The sequence below is a fragment of the Salminus brasiliensis genome, chromosome 11, assembly GCF_030463535.1.
Source record: "Salminus brasiliensis chromosome 11, fSalBra1.hap2, whole genome shotgun sequence".
NCBI lineage: Eukaryota > Metazoa > Chordata > Actinopteri > Characiformes > Bryconidae > Salminus > Salminus brasiliensis.
The window spans coordinates 18,607,430-18,623,682 of NC_132888.1; the positions used below are offsets into that span (position 1 = coordinate 18,607,430).

Sequence of the window (16,253 nt, forward strand, 5' to 3'; positions counted from 1 at the left end):
TTGCATGACAGCCATGGTCTGATTTATTCTGGTTATATATGATTAGGTTGTGAGTTGTCCAAGATGTGTTATACCTTTGAGTTGTACCAGGAAAAAAGCTTGAAATCAGAAAAGTCTAGTGTAGTACTGTACTGTGTTGCTGTGGTGACAACACTGTCTCTGAATCACCAACACCAACATTTATATGTCACCAACATTTATTAACAATCACCAACATTTATTTGTCCAAATCTAAGTGCACAACTTAACAAGTTAACAAGTTAACTTGCAGTAACAATGCGCAAGTTAACATTGTGATGTTTGCTAAAGGTGCCGTTTGCCTGTACACACAAAATCATTGAAAACCAAGTTACATTCAGTAGACAATCATTCAACTTACAGTTCAGTTGCATTTCATAGGCATCTCTAATGGTCCATGCAAGTAAAGTAATATCTAAAACTTTAAATATTATAAATAAATAAACATAAAGAAAACAAAACTTCTGTTTTTAAACAAAGTCAATCCACCAGCTCATTCATGTTAATGGACTCTCCGCTAAGTAAACACAATGGGCAATATTGAAGTCAGCAAAAGTTATTGAGTGCATGACCATATGTTGCATGATAAGTTGATAATGTAATTATTATGATAGGTCTATACAGGACAGCCAATAAGAACAGAGATCAGTAATATATACCCATCTTAAAGGCACAGTGCCAAAAACAGGGTAAATAAATATGGGAAAAACCAGACACAAGAAAAGTAAGTATGACATTCTAATGAACCTTTTGAAGGGATACATTTGTGTAATATTCTGTCCAATCAATCATTTCCGTCATCTTTCTCTTTCTCTTGTTCAGAGTGAAGCCTTTGACATTTACACCATCTACTGCATGAACTATCCCAAGTAAGTGAATGACTTTTACTATCGTACTTTTGTGCATTGTTTCTCTATTGCTGTCATTGCTGCATTTTGCAGTGTAGCCGACAGAAGTCTGCAGTAAGACATGCACATTAGATTACTACATCCTGACTCACTCCTGCCATTGTTTTAGCTTTTAAATGTGAGCAGCCTCCTTCCCTCATGTGCTGACAGCACAGAGGTGACTGATCAAACAGCAAGCGCTTCCTTAAGTACTCATTAGCACATGGGTTCAAAAGTTGTTTGTTAAGGCATGTGATTGATACTCTGCCATCGCCTCCGAATCAAACAGGTGATTGGCAGCGAAAGGCACTTGGGATTAATGCAGCCATGGTTTTCATTAGACAGTTTTAGTTGCTGGTCTAGTGGAAAAATCAGGCATATGACGGGATCGCATGCTTGGGTGATGACTGCTCAGGCTTACATTTCAGACCCGTCTGCTTTATTCCCACGGGCCACCAGTGCTGCCGCAGCAGATGTTCAGCTAAAGCTGATTCCTGACCCAACTCTTACAGCCACAGTCTCAAGTATTTACTCACGAATACAGACACACAACCAAAAAACACTGGCTCAACTGCGCTGCTCTCAGTGCGCCAGTTTCCGAGTGTGAACCTGAACCGTGTAACCCTGCCATTCCTCTAGGACCAGCGCTTTTTCGGTGATGCAGTTAGCAGACGGCTCGGCGAGCGCGCTTGAGGCGCTGAGTGTTTTTGTAAATAGTTTAGGCTTGGCTTAAGGGCTTTCACAGGCCATCGGCTGAACGCATTACCGCAGGGCCCACGGTGAGATGAAGTGCCTGCCAGGCAGAGCTGCTTAACTGATGAATCTCCCAGCAGACCACCCTCAGAAAGACTGACTGTCTCTGTCTCTCCCCTCCACCACCACCAGCTCAGTGGCCGTCCTCAGGGACTGTATGAAGAACGAATGCCTAGTGCGCTTCTTCCAGGAGAGGCAGGCCACCCTCTGTCACTCGCTGCCCTTGGAGACCTACCTGCTGAAGCCTGTGCAGAGGATCCTGAAGTACCATCTACTACTGCAGGTCAGTTGGGAAATATAGACCTATGTAAGAATTGCAAAGCACTATTTCACACACAGGCTGTGTTGTAGCCAAGTGTATATCCCCATGTTGCAGTTTGGTACAGTTTCATACTAGTTCTAGTTCCCACTTTATTGCCCAGTTTCCTTTATTTATGATTGCTCACATTTAAGTGCTGAAGGAGTCATAAAGAAATAAGCTGCATCAGAGAAAAATGTGCTGGTCCTAGAGGAGTCAAAAGCAGAAATGGCCAGAACAGTGCAGAATGCCTCAAGCATCTACAGCTAGCACTTTCAGAAACATTAGACAATGTCTCCCCCTTCTGGCAGGAGTTGTCCAAGCACTTCGACAAAAGTGATCCAGGATACGAGGTGGTGGAGGACGCCATCATCACCATGACAGCAGTGGCCTGGTACATCAATGACATGAAGAGGAAGCAGGAACATGCTGTTAGACTCCAGGTACTCTCACAACTATTGTTTTCTGCCCACATACAAACATACTTGGTTGAGTAATATGTACTATGTACAAAATATTTTTAAATCATCAAAAAAAATCAGGTGATTTGAGTAGAGAGAAGTCCGTAGAGAGAGAGTTCAGTAGGGTGCTCGCTCGGCCATTTTTTAATCTTATTTGTGCAAAGATCCCGTGGAGAAGCCAGCCCCAATTTGCTTTATGTGTCTTAAGGGTTTTTACCCTTGTGGTGTGGTGACTGTATTGGTACTGAGCTAGCACCTGTCCAGCGTACACTGTAAACTTAAAAATAGGAATTGTGCTGTGCTTGTTGCTCTACTTGATGCTCCACTCACCTCTCAGTGAAAATGAACAGGATGCATGACCAACTAATTCAACTAATGAAAGCTGAAGTAATTTATGTAAGATGTAGAAATTCACTTCACTCAGCAGCAGGGCAACAGGCTCTTACTACCAGCAGTCACAAACAGCAGTCTAAAAATGTTGCATTAAGTAATTAGTAAAACAGTCATTGGTAAAGTGTCCTAGAGCCTGTTTACAGCTGGTATTTACGTGCATTTTGTGTAGGCATATTATCTAACCATAGTATTAACCAGATTCAGTTATCACTTGTCATTAAAATGTGACCCCAGTGTGACCAGATAAGATCCTATTGTATAGTCCTGTGTAAAAAGCACACCAGCGAGTACATCATTTCCGTTTTACGTCCTGTAAACAAAGGTTTCTAATGAAAATTTACGTGCTCTGGGAGACTGTAAACCGTTCAGAGGAATGGCGGTGGCGCTACAACACTGGTTCTCATGGCAGAAAATTAAACGGTAATAAGAAAATGCGACTGACTATTTAAACTACAAGAAAATTTAAACCACAAGGAAACTGTAAAACTGCTCTCTTGTAGGCATGAGTTTGAGCGCACACATACAAACACACACGAGAGAGAGGGAGGGAGGGAGGGAGGGAGGAGCCAAGATCCACAGGTTTGCCATGCTGGAATCAGAACCGCCGTCCGTTTACACTTGTATTACATGTGAATAGGATCTGTCTCTGACCACCTCCAAATAAGTGGTCCAAATGTAATATAAAGACCATGTGTCGTGGGGGCATTTACAACTGTTTTTTACACGAACAACAGAAACGTGATCCGATCACCAAAAACACATTAATGTCAGGTGTAAAAAGACCCTTACTCATCAAGGTCACATTGGTCCAACTAACACTAATCGAATCAGTCTTGACAACTCACAGCCAGTCAAACAACGCAGCCAGTTTCACTGAGTCGGATGTATTTGCTAAGTGTAAATATAGATGTGGAACCTCACATAACTGTCACTCTCTCACAGGAGATTGAAAGCCTGCTGCTGAACTGGACCGGCCCGGATCTCAGCGGGTTTGGAGAGCTTGTTCTGGAAGGTTCTTTCCGGGTTCAGCGAGTCAAAAAGGAGAGGGCCTTCTTCCTCTTTGACAAAATGCTGCTCATTGCCAAAAAGAGGCTGGATCATTTCATCTACAGTACACATATTTTTGTGAGTCATCAGCATTGCTCATGAGAATTGTTTTAAACTCTGCTGCCTGGAGTGTCTGGAACACTTGCACACTTACACTGCAGTTGTGTGAATTCCAATGTGTCACAATCCATTATTTCTCCTCTTTCTCAATTCCTCAGTGCTGTAACTTACTCCTAGTGGAAAATATGAAGGACCCTAACTGTTTCAAAGTGTCAGATCAGACAATCCCCAAACAACAGCACATTGTTCAGGTAAGAAGTGTGTATAAATTGTAAAGGATCAGTTAGACATAAATAAAAAAATAAATAAATGTAAACAGTTATCTGTGAGGAAATTGCACATGTGGGCGTTTTCACACCTATAGTTAATTTGCTTTCATCTAAATTGGTTTGTAAACTTGGAGCGTTTTTCCCCTTGGTTTGGTTTGTTTTCACACAGAAAAAAGTTATTGGTCAGACCTGTCCATCTGGCCAGACATTCTCACCACAGACTAACCGTTCCATGTGGGGCAGAGCCAAGATCGCTTTCGCGGGCAGTTTTGGTCTGCAACCAATTAGTGTATTTACACCTGCCTAAACGAAACGCACCAAGGGTGGAACAAACCAGAATAAAAAGTGCAGGTGTGAAAACACTCTAAAAGTCTATGAAAGTTACTGTTGCTGCAAACTATGAACTATTTTGTTTACTAGGCTAAAAACCAAGAGGAGAAGAGACTGTGGCTGCACTACCTCAAGAGACTAATTGTGGAAAACCATCCTGCATCTCTACCACAGAAGGTGAGCTTTTGGACCAGTATATTGACACATATTACTTAAAATGTACTTTATGTAGACTAAAGGATCCCAGCTGGCCACCTATATTGAAAGATGTGGTTATCTGAATTCAGTGTCATCAGGACATCATCTCCTGCCAATGTCAATTTGACCTAGAATAGTGACGACAGCTGACATTGACTTTTTGTTGGTTTTAAGTTGTGATCTTAAGTAGCCAAAATTCAGTGCTGTCTAAACGTCACATGCCAACGTCATACTGTGACATAAGTTGTGAGGTATGGAGGAATAATTAATCTGTCTCTTTCTCTTATAGGCAAGGCAGGTTCTTGGTGATACATTTTGTCAGTGTAAGTAATGCATATGTTCGTTGGTGGTGTTTGTTTAATGTACACTGCACTGATGTTTAGCAACTGATTTGCATGTATCTATGTAGGATTGAAGGCATCTATCCCATGTTTTTAGACTACAAAAATTACTTAATTAGCCACCATGATAATGCAAGCTGCCAATCTGCTCATCTAGCGATAAAGTGGGTTAAGGTGATGCCATGGCCAACACAATCACCAGATTTAAGTAGAGGAGACGGGAAATCCAACCACTAAAGGTCTGGACAGCAGTGTGATTGTGTGGGAAGCAGTGCAAAACCCAAGACAAACTCTTAGTTGGCCTTCAAAGATGTATAATATTAATATTAAAGAATATTAGAATGTCAGTGATTATCATAACAAACATCTGTCCTTTAGAATGGTTGTTGATATGTGCAAAAGATACATTTCCATAACCTATGTGCATTATTGATATCTTTGTTAAACCCTTGCTTGTTATGTTTTGACATACAGCTCCACAGTTTGAGCAAGAACCAAACCGAAAGCCTGCCCCTTCTCCTCGGTTGGATGATGCCCATGGTTTTTACAGAGGAAGAAGGCAATCAGGTGTGTGCACAGGTTTGTAATGTAAAGGTATAGTGTTGTTACATAGTGTAGTGTATTTATGTTTATTTATTTATTCATTTATGTTTACATTTTTCAATACAATTTTTAAAGATAAGTTGCTGGGCAAACTAATTCCAGTAAACAGAAAAAACACAGGCAAGAATTACAAACCATAACAAACCATTTACTGACTCATTTGTACATGCTTACAATGTCATTCTGCAGAACCCCCAGAGTTCATCTACACTCCTGAGAAGGCCAGGAAAGGCCTCCCGCTGCTTCTGGAAGGGAATGTGACTTACCGCCGTGGGCGCAGACAGTCAGGTGAGTCTTTAAACAACTATACAACCTTGTATTATTTAATTATTTAATGTGAAAGAAGATATATTTAGTTAAACCTTATTTATGTGTGTATTCCGCAGCCCCTGCCAAAGACATAGAAGCAGCATTTCAGCAAAGTGGTAAGTGATCTTTGTTATATGTGTGTTGTTAATACACCTGCAGTATTCCTACAGTAATTCCTACAGTATAATATCAGAAGTTGTTTGAAATAAATATGTATTTTTCCCTTTTCTTCTTTTTCCTATGCTATGCCTAACCAACACCAGTCTCCTTAAAGGTAGGGACAAATTTTCATTTTAACAGATAAAAAGCACCGTTTATCTGTATTACTTCATAAGTACTTGATATCTGTACTAAGATCTTTGTATTTGTGGGTCCTAGGCTGGCAGCGAGGGTGAGCTGTGCCCACAGGTCGACAGCTTGGGCTCCTCTGGCAGTGCCAGTACACTCGCTTCATCAGTCATAGAAGTCGAATCAGGCCGAGAAAACCTGATTCTTGCTCAGGATGAGGATGATGACATGGCTCCTCTCCCCTCACCACCAACAATGTCTATCACAGAGGAAATCATGCAGTTTATCAACCAGAATTGTGTACGAGAGGGCATGGCAGAGCTGTCTTCTGATGTGGTAAGAAACGCACTTAAATACAGAACATAACAACTGCTTCGTAAAGACTTATTTGGATAGAGCGAAAGATTCTATTGGAAATATGACCGCAAATATACGTGCAAAAATTAGAAATATGAATACACATATCATACATATGTTTATGCATTTTTTAAAGTGTACCATTTATATTCCAGTTTAAGCCCAGGTCAGAGGCCCTGGATGTCCAGTCTACTGAGCCACAGGACCAAGATGAACATCAGTACCCACAAGTGATAGAAGAGGAAGATGATCAGCAAACGATTATTCCCAGCATCCCAGAGGCCGAGCAAGCACCATTAGATGTTATTTTAGACAATGAAGATAGCAATGGACATTCTCCACTTAGTTTATCAGCTGAGTTACCCTCCGAGATCTCATTATGCTCTTCCCCTCAAGTGTCCAAACATACATATGAGATGGAAGAGACAATACTCACAGAGTGTCCCAGCAGTGAATCTTCTGAATCAGTAGTAGTCATAGAGACGGCCATGCCTGAGGAAGCTGAGGGTCAAATAGTTGAGGACAACATTTCCAAAGATGAACTATCTCAGGCGAGACATAACAAGGAACAAGCCATCACAGAAACTTCAGCTGAACCAGTGTCTTTCTGTGATCACCCTTCCACAACCAGACCTGTAGAGAACCTACAGGCACCAAAGATGGAGGCTGAACAAAAGCTGACCAAAAGTGACAGGCAGATCATTGAAAAGATTCGCAGCTACTACGAGGCGGCAGAGTCAGAAGCAGTGGTGGAGGATGGGCAGACAACACGAAGGAACAGCTTCTCTGATATCCCCACTGGATTGGTAAAGGATTCTGTGTCACGCTTCAACGTCTTTGTTCACCAGGTCAGCCTGTGTGATTCTGAGAGTGGACGCTCCGATTGCAATGAGAATGACATCACGTCCCTGCCACCAAGCGTGCCTGACCCAAATCAAAAGATTGTTTATCAACCTGACTCTGCCGCTGCCTCCTGTGCAGTTCCACAGAGCAGCCAAGAGCAAAGTCAGAGTGATTCAAAGTATGATGATGATGATAATGAGCAGATTTGTGACTTCAAACCCTGTATGGAGCTTTGGAAAGAGAAGGAGAGAAAAGCTGAGAGTCTGAAAGTTAAGGAGGGCAGCCCTGCAAAGGTCAAAGAAGCATGTGCAATAGATCAGCCTTCCATAAAAGACATGAGGACCCATGTGCTCCATGAACAAGACCATGAAGACATCATAGAGCCAATAAGTCCCAAGGAAGCTACGAAAACTGACAAAATACTTCAGTCTTATGCTGGGACAAAAGATAAGATCTCCTCCAACGGTAATCTGGATGGCCTACCCAGTCAAATTAAAGTGGGACGTTTCTCTCGCCACAGTAAAGTGGTCACCTGCAGTAGCACATTTTACGAAGGGATGACTGATGTACCAGGCCTTGGATTCTTTGAAGGTGGTCCAGTAGATCAGTGCTTAGTAGAGAACTCTGAGAAAATTCTGAGCAAGGTACAGATGCTAGCACGAATGTATACAGCCAAGGCAAGCAGTATGAAGGTTCCCTTACATCAGAAAAGGACACGGGGAACATGGGTAGTGCCCAATAAAGTGAATGCCCCTGCAAAGTCTCAGCTGCAGCTGCATCAGGCAGAGGTGAAGACACAAAATCAACTTTCAGGTGAGCCCTGCTTGATGTTTTAAATAAATGAAATACTCATATTTAAAGCCTTATTAATGTAATATAATAATGTAATATATAACCATCTTTATTCTTTTTCACAGATGTCCACATAGAGTCTGTTGTTCCCTCTCCAGCTGAGGCGTTTGGACATGTTATTGTTAGAGAGCAGTTCTCCACAACCTATCACCAAGAAAATGACTGTAACCTCAATGGGCAAAAAGAGCAAGAAGAAAAACTGGCCATAGATTTGGGATCTGATGTGGTGTCACATAGCTCTTCAGAAAGATCCCTACAAAAACACGAAGACCAAGCAATGCTTCACAAAGAAGACGAAGCCACATCACCACCACCCTGCTCTTTGTCACAAGAACAAGTTGCCTCTGAAACATTTGATCACTGTGAATTCGTGCTTGAGCAGAAGACTAACCACACTTTGTATTCGATCACTGAGGACCATTCAGTAGCAGTAGAAAAACTGATGTGTGTTAATGAAGACAGACCTCACAGACAGCTATCATCTGCAGACCAATGTTTAATTGAACCCACAGCTGCTCAGTGCCTCAAAGAAACCAACAGTGCCAGAGAAAAAGGTTTCGAGCCTGCTGAAAGTAAACCACTCACTGAGGAGAAAGTGGGTGAAATACAGCTGCAGGCATCAGAGAATTCCATTGAATGCCCAGTGTCTTGTCCAGAGGACTGCACACCTAGGGTATCTCAGTCACCTGTGTCCTCTATAGATGTTATTGAGACATCTCTTTCAGTAGCATCAGAACTGAACTTTAACAACAGTATCTCAGAATCAGCCAGACGCAGCGAACCCCAGACATCCATAGACATGTCTATCTCCGAGGTATCGGAGCAGTCAGTTTCTACACAACTCCAGTCTCAGCCCTCATCTCCACCAGGCATGCATAACCCAGAGCCTTTGAACGACAAAGAGGTATTAAAGAATGGTTTGTCTGTGTTGAGCCCTCTTGCTTCGCCTCCTCCTTGTGGACCTACCGCAGACAATCTTCCAAAGTTCACCAGCCAAAGACCTGACAATCTGCCAACCGCAATGGGAAGACGAAGCCTCCCTGCTAACTGGAACACATCAACACCTACATCATCCCAAAGGTACTTTATTGTGTATAGTTTTTTCATTGCCTATAGCAGCAGACATATAATAATGATGATTACTCTCTGCCTCCAGTTTAGGTCTCAGGTGCACATCAAAAAAAAAAAATTGATGTGAATCTTATTCTTGTTATGTTTTCAGACTACCACAGACTCAGCCTTGGTCCAGGGAGCAAGATCAGAACACCTCATCATCAGCTTCTCTGGTGTCTTCTAATATGCCACCACTGAGCAATAAGTCTTCAGGCATTACTTCAAGTTCTGCGTGTTCTTCAGAAACAAAGCGGCCTTCTGCCTTTAGCTCCAGTCTTCGGATGCGCTCACCCTCCCCCATTAGAAGCTCTCCACAGCTCAGCTCCTCTGCTCTTGCCAAGTCACTTGCTGCCTCTTGTATCAGTCAGACAATCTCTCAAAGCATGGCCAAAAGAAATGCTCGCCTTCAGGCTACCTCTCCTACTTCCAGTACTACCCCTTCCCTAACATCTGCTTTGAGATTGAGGTCTCCCTCACCTAAAGCTGTTACCCTGGATGCATGTGTACCATTAGATACTGGCAGCACAGCCCCTGCTGGGCAAATTCCGAAATGTCCTCCTTCCCCTTTCCGCTCTAACAGTCTGCGATCGAGCCCAGCAACTGTACACTCCCCTCCTCCTTATCAAAGCCATCGTTCAACGTCTCCACCTGTGAACTTTCACTCAGCACCCTCTACCCACACAAGGTCAGATAACATTGAACAGTCTCATCATACTAGTTTCAATGGCAATAACAATAACAACAACAACAGTCTTTGCAGTAATGGATGGGCCAGTAATCACAAAAATACATCATCAAATATGAGCGGAGCTCCTCATCCCCACGATCCACATCGAGGAGCCTCTCACAACAGAATCACTCGACCATTCCTGTCCTCTGAGCCTAACTCACGCGTGCAGTCGCCCTCGCCTTCTCCTACACCATCTCTTTTCACTCGAATTTGTTCCCCACCACTTGTACAAAGTAATACCAACACATTGATAACCAAGCCTCCCAATCCGCGGACCCCGAGACAAGGTGGGGCCAGCCCCTTTGCGCCTCTGTGTTTAGAGTTTTCAAGAACAGCTTCAGCTTGCTCTTTGTCCCCATGTCCAAGTCCTAGGATAACTTCCCCACCTCCTATAGGCATTCCTACAAACGTATGGTGCATTGCAAGCCCTCAGCCAAGGAACCCATCAACAGTGACACCTTCCTCCCCAACAAGAGCAGAAGCAAGTTCAGCTTCAAGAGGCTCCAGAATCACATCTCCACTGTCTGGAGTTTCTCATTCTTCATCATCCTGCTCCTCCTCTTCTTTCCAGAACCAGCGGAGACCAAGAGGTAGCAGTGTGCCATTTGTGAGCCTGGCAAGCAGGCCACCAAGCCCATCTAGAAACTTTGCTGAGAATGGACGATGGTCAATAGATTTGGAGATAGACACAACTAGCCCTCGTGGGATGTCCTACAATGGCACCCCTGTGTGTGTCAGCCCGGGACCTCAGTCTCCTGTCAGGCTGACTGTTGGAAAGACTGACCATGGTGGAAAGCACCTGACAAGCATTGCCTGGCCAGATGTGCATGAACTGCTGACAAAGTATAATACAGAGGACGATTCTGAAGGTACCATGGTACCTTCTTCACCGTGCCCCGAAACGGGACTGGAGGACTCTGAACTGGGACAGGCGACTTGCCGAAGTAGCCTTATCTGTGCTTATGTGGCCAGGACCACTCCTGTCCCTGAACGACACACTCCAAGTCAGTGCTCTGAAGAAGGAAAAAAAGAGGATGATTTGTCAACACAGGGGACTAAGACTCTAAAAACCAGCTATGCCACCACTGTCAACCTGCAGATTGCTGGTAGTGGGAGAATTACATCCTTCAGTAATGCACAGGTTAGCCTGACTCAGACCCTGGCACCAGTGACGGACACCCAGGGCGTGAGAAGAGTCAGTGTAAATGGCTGCAACCTCGCGCTGCAGAACTGCAAGAGGCTCTAAGTGGAACTCCTCTGAGGCCTATTTATGGGGCCATTTGCTTTAATGACACTTTAAAAGGCACTTTAGCATATAGCAAAGGAGTCAGATAGAGATCCAGGTCCAATTCACTGAGCTGTAATGACAATTTACGGGTTTTAAAAAAAAAATATGCTATGATCAGTGATCATTTTAACTCCTTGGTTGCCGACGGTGCTTTAAATACAACTCATGCGCGGATTACTTCTTAGCCAGGATTTCAGAAAATTCCCACAAGTAAAAAGACTGTGTTTTTTTGGACGCAGCAGTGTTATTTTATTGCTCCCTTTTTATACGTGAAGCATATTCTAATTCTTTATGTCTAATTTAACCAAAGCCTCTGTCACTAATTGCTTTTTCACTGGCTGTGATAGACAGTACTCTTATTTATGAAGTTGTCTTTTTTATGGCACTTAACTTTTTTCTCTCTGTTTTGCACATTTTCTCATATGTGGTCCAGACGTGTCTGTACAATTATTGGATTTCAGGCAAATTACTCTCATGTATGTGAAAGAAAGGTTAATTAACATCATGTTTTAAAGGTCTTAGGGGGAAAGAAGGGAAATTTGATGCTGCTTTTATTAAAAATGAATAAACCAGTGCTTTAATCTGAGGATACATTTGATTATTCTAAATTCATACTGCAAAATCAGTGCGTATGTATTCATACTGGCTACTTACTAGCATACTGGCTAATGAATTCATTCTATACAGCATGAATCATGAATTTACATCCATTAAGTCATTCTCTTGAGGCAACCCTTCAGAGCACTTTAGTAGGCTAATACATGCTGTGGTAATTGTAAAGTGAGCTCTTCATTAAGAATTCATGTAAAATGATCTCCAGTATATTACTGGTCAGCAGTTTTGCTGATTTGCTCATATGCAAAAGCAATAACCAAAACCATTGTGAATCATAAGAAGCAGGATGTTTAATAAATTATATATACTGTACCGAAGCCAGCAAAGACCAACCCACTGTAGCCTCACTGCAGTAAAGATAACCAAAAAAATGTACAGCATGAAATAATGCTTTGTTTTCCACCGTGTGCCATGACTGTCAAATCATGTGAATAGACCTTCCAATAATAAATTCCTCTGTGGTCATTTTTACTTAAAATAAATGTTGTTGTTGTTGTTGTTTTTTTAAATCTTGTTTGTTGTTCTTTTAATTTTGATTCTTCCAAGACACAACTAACAGACATCCACGTTGGCTAGCATCATACTGAGTGTTGGGGGGGGGGGGGGGGGTGAGTGTGATTAAAGTGTAAACTTTCAGCTTTAACAGAAAGAGTTCAACATACGATTGCATTAATAACCAAATAAGAAAATCAGGGTACATTTTTGAAAAGAAGGCTTGCACTGAGGCAGGGCTGATGATCTGATTATAACACACAGTTATGCTTCAGATCAGTCAAACATGATGGAGGCACTGTTATGACATGGGCATGTCTGACTGCAAGGGGACCTGGGCCTCTGGTGTTTATTGATGCTGTGACTGTTGATAGAGGTAGCATTCTCAGCATTTGGTGATGTGGGCCACCACGTTAACAAGGCTGCCCTTTATGGTGAACGTTGTGCTCTACTCTTTGCCAAGAGGTTCATATGACGAGGTAAGGAGCTGAACGCCCAGATATGACAGGTTATAGGTTTTGTGGTATTAGTATCTTACTCTAGCTACACTGTGTGCTCCTTGGTGTTCCAGGCATACCGGTGGTGTATAGAAGCCATGAGGGAGATCACAGACGGTTTGCCTGTGAAAGTGGTGGTTGATGTCTTGAGACAAGCTAGGCAAGGTATTCACAGCACTTCAGGTAATTTTTGAAAAAATATCTGAAGTACAGAACTATAGATATATCTTTGCTATTTTACCTGTAGCTGTTCACTAATATAAACCCCCTGAATTAAAGCTGAAAGTCTACATTTTAATGATATGGTGAGTTGATGAGAAAGGCAGCAATCCTGCTGAAGAAGTTTTTAAAAAGCAATCCTAAAGCATCCTCCTCCAAGGTTAAAGCAGCCAACACAGATAATGTTTCACAGACTCTCTCTTTCTCTATTTAACCTGCTAATGAGGCCACAAGGATGTCTGGTAATATAACCTGCAGCAGCTGCCTGATCCTTGTGGCTAGGAGTGTGTTACTGCGTAACACGAACCTATTGGCATCATGCCTAATGCCAGGCGTGGGCTAGATGGGGTATAAAGGTCCCCAGCATTGAGCTGTGGTGCAGTGGAACTGTGTTTTTAGAAAGTTGGGGATGAGGTGAGGTGTTGATCAGCCAACATCCTGACATCACTATTGTGGATTAAATTAAGCACCGTATAAAGTGTCTGTAGAAGATTAAAAATGAACATTTGCATACAACATTTGCATATGCAGATTTTTTTTAAAACCATACTGTTATAGTAATGCCATTAATGCAAGTGCTACCTCTGGTCAGTGGTGTTGTGAACCCTCCCCGGTACTCCTTCACTCCGTCACAGCTCAGTCTTGAGAAAGACAAACAAACCTGGTGGAATGCAGTGATAAGCACCCAGCACCAAAAGGCATTTCATGCTCTTCTTCGTGTGTAAAGAAAGACCAGATCTTGGAAGAGATTTAAGATGAGAAAGTCCTGATGCAGTTTGCCTGTAAATATGCTGATTTCCAGGAAGGGTATACATGAGAATGTGTCAGGCCCCTCCCAATTGTTTGCAAAATTACTTTTAGACATTTGAACACTACTAGTAACACTACTCATCTATGTGTTTAGTACTGACACACACAGTATGTCCAAATGTTTGTGGACGCCCGTTCTAATAAAGTCGTACCTGTTGCTGACACAGCTTGTCTAATCCCTGCAGCAATCCTCACGGCAACACTCCAACATTTAGTAGGAAGCCCTCTCTGGACTGTAGAGAGTCATTCCAACAAAAGCAGTGCACACTCTTTTCAAATACCCATTGATTTTGGAAGAAGCAATGAATGAGCAGGTGTCCCAATACCCAGGCCAAGAGTTATTTGGAAACCCGGTGCTGGAAAAACATTGGAGAGAGCACGTCCTGGGTTATTTTAACCAGCATGTTGGGTTTTAAGTCATTTACCACTGCGTTGGGTTGTTACAACATCCATAGTAAAATAAATCCAGTGTTGTACAAGAAGTTGGGTTGGGCAACCCTGTGCTGGAAAATCATCAGAGAGAACACAGAGAGGGAAGCAGTGTGAGAGAGGTCATGGGATGTCATTTTATTCGCTGTGACCTTGGAGTGATGTTTGTCCAAGTGATCCCTCCTTGGAAGGGAAACAGGGGTGCTGACTTTCCTCCATTTTTGTCGCATCTACTGCGCTACTGGTGGAAGCCAAACCCTTTAGTAACATTTTCCAGCTACATAAGCTTGAGAATTGTTTTTCTGAGATCCTCAGGAATCTCTGATGTTCGAGGCAAAGTACACTACCATAAAACTGTCAGTTTCCATGAACCTATTAGACTTCACTGACACCTGATGACCATCTGTCAAACACCTAACTTCAGTGACCTCTTTTAATAATATCAAAGATTTTAATGTTAGGTTTTTGTATCATTTGTCCTAAATCATCATTTGCAGCTTCTGATGATTTGGGAGGGAGGGAGGGAGGGAGGAAGAGGAGGAGAGGAGGAGGAGGAACTACCTCTGTGCAGGTAGTGCAGCCAGGAATGATAGATAGATGCCAGGGTAAAAAGGGAGGGTGACGGGGTGATGGAGGGTTGCTAAGACTTTGACATAGACATGTGAACAAGGTAGCGCTAGAGATGGTATTCATATTCCAAAAGTCCCCAAATATTAAGCATGGAGACCGCCCTGCCCTCACTCATCAAATACCAACAAATATATAAAAACCATAAAAGAAAAGCAGAAACAATATTAGGGGAAAAAACAACTAGCTACATTTCTATACTTATTACCATGCTTACACAAAACTGTGTAGCCAAGTGAAAATAGGATGGTGCAGAAGTGTACAACACTAGATACTGACCTCGGCAGGTAGATGGACTAAGGAGACTAACAGGAAGCGATGAAGCGTTGCTATGCCAACATGCACGTGCATCGCTATCCTCCATTTTTCCTAATAATTGTTCCAGATGTTAGCAGCTCCTCTCTTTCTGCTGGAAGCTACTTTTGTCTATACAATGTATTAATCTGTTAATAAATAATAATAAATAAATAAATAAATAAATAACGCTGTTGTCTACTGTAGTTGCCCTGAGTCATGTATGTATGAAGATGATTTACATGACATTAAGCTATAAATAATGTACGTTAAGACCAATAGATCTGAATTCTTCAAAATGTTCTTGAGACACACGCTGGACTGTTTTATTATACTATAAAAAAAAATGCAGGGTTAAAAAGAAACCCAAAACCATGTAGCCGTGTGAAAACAGGGGGGTGCAGAAGTGTACAACACTAGATACTGAGGACACTAACAGGAAGCGATGAAGCGTTGCTATGCCAACACTCTCCTGCCGCCATCGCCGCTGCACGTGCATCGCTATCCTCCATTTTTCCTAATAATTGTTCCAGATGCTAGCAGCTCCTCTCTTTCCGCTGGAAGCTGGTGGAGCAGCAAATCGTCTTTATTACTTGTCAACCATCGCTCGCCAACTTGAAGCTGCTTACAACGGGTCTCCACCAGGAGGCGACAAAACTCCAACAGTCCTCTCCCAGCTGCTGCGTCTCTGTAGCTCCGTCCACTCCGTAGCTAGCTAACTAACTAGCAGAGGCACTTTTGTGGAGGTTAGTACGCTGTGGGCGTTAAAGGGAAGACACTTTGCTTCTAGCAGGTTTAATAAGTTCGTTTGTGGCGCACTTTGTACCACAGC

At 42.6% G+C, this 16,253-nt stretch overlaps 2 protein-coding genes across 2 annotated transcripts in view; both read left to right on the top strand.

The window, feature by feature from the left end:
* Positions 1-6,362, top strand: part of plekhg2 (pleckstrin homology domain containing, family G (with RhoGef domain) member 2) — a 48,499-nt gene extending 42,137 nt beyond the window's left edge. The window contains exons 6-16 of the mRNA XM_072691786.1: positions 841-887; positions 1,791-1,941; positions 2,268-2,399; positions 3,753-3,935; positions 4,076-4,168; positions 4,607-4,693; positions 5,004-5,037; positions 5,530-5,622; positions 5,848-5,946; positions 6,045-6,083; positions 6,346-6,362. Coding sequence (XP_072547887.1) covers positions 841-887; positions 1,791-1,941; positions 2,268-2,399; positions 3,753-3,935; positions 4,076-4,168; positions 4,607-4,693; positions 5,004-5,037; positions 5,530-5,622; positions 5,848-5,946; positions 6,045-6,083; positions 6,346-6,362 — 975 coding nt within the window. The remainder of the gene's footprint in view (positions 1-840; positions 888-1,790; positions 1,942-2,267; positions 2,400-3,752; positions 3,936-4,075; positions 4,169-4,606; positions 4,694-5,003; positions 5,038-5,529; positions 5,623-5,847; positions 5,947-6,044; positions 6,084-6,345) is intronic.
* LOC140565875 (uncharacterized) lies at positions 6,350-12,562 on the top strand. The gene is made up of 4 exons (XM_072692059.1): positions 6,350-6,591; positions 6,768-8,268; positions 8,373-9,387; positions 9,530-12,562. Exons 1-4 carry the CDS (start codon positions 6,484-6,486, stop codon positions 11,394-11,396), a joined length of 4,491 nt encoding a protein of 1,496 aa, XP_072548160.1. The 5' UTR covers positions 6,350-6,483; the 3' UTR covers positions 11,397-12,562.
* Positions 12,563-16,253: the final 3,691 nt, after the last annotated feature.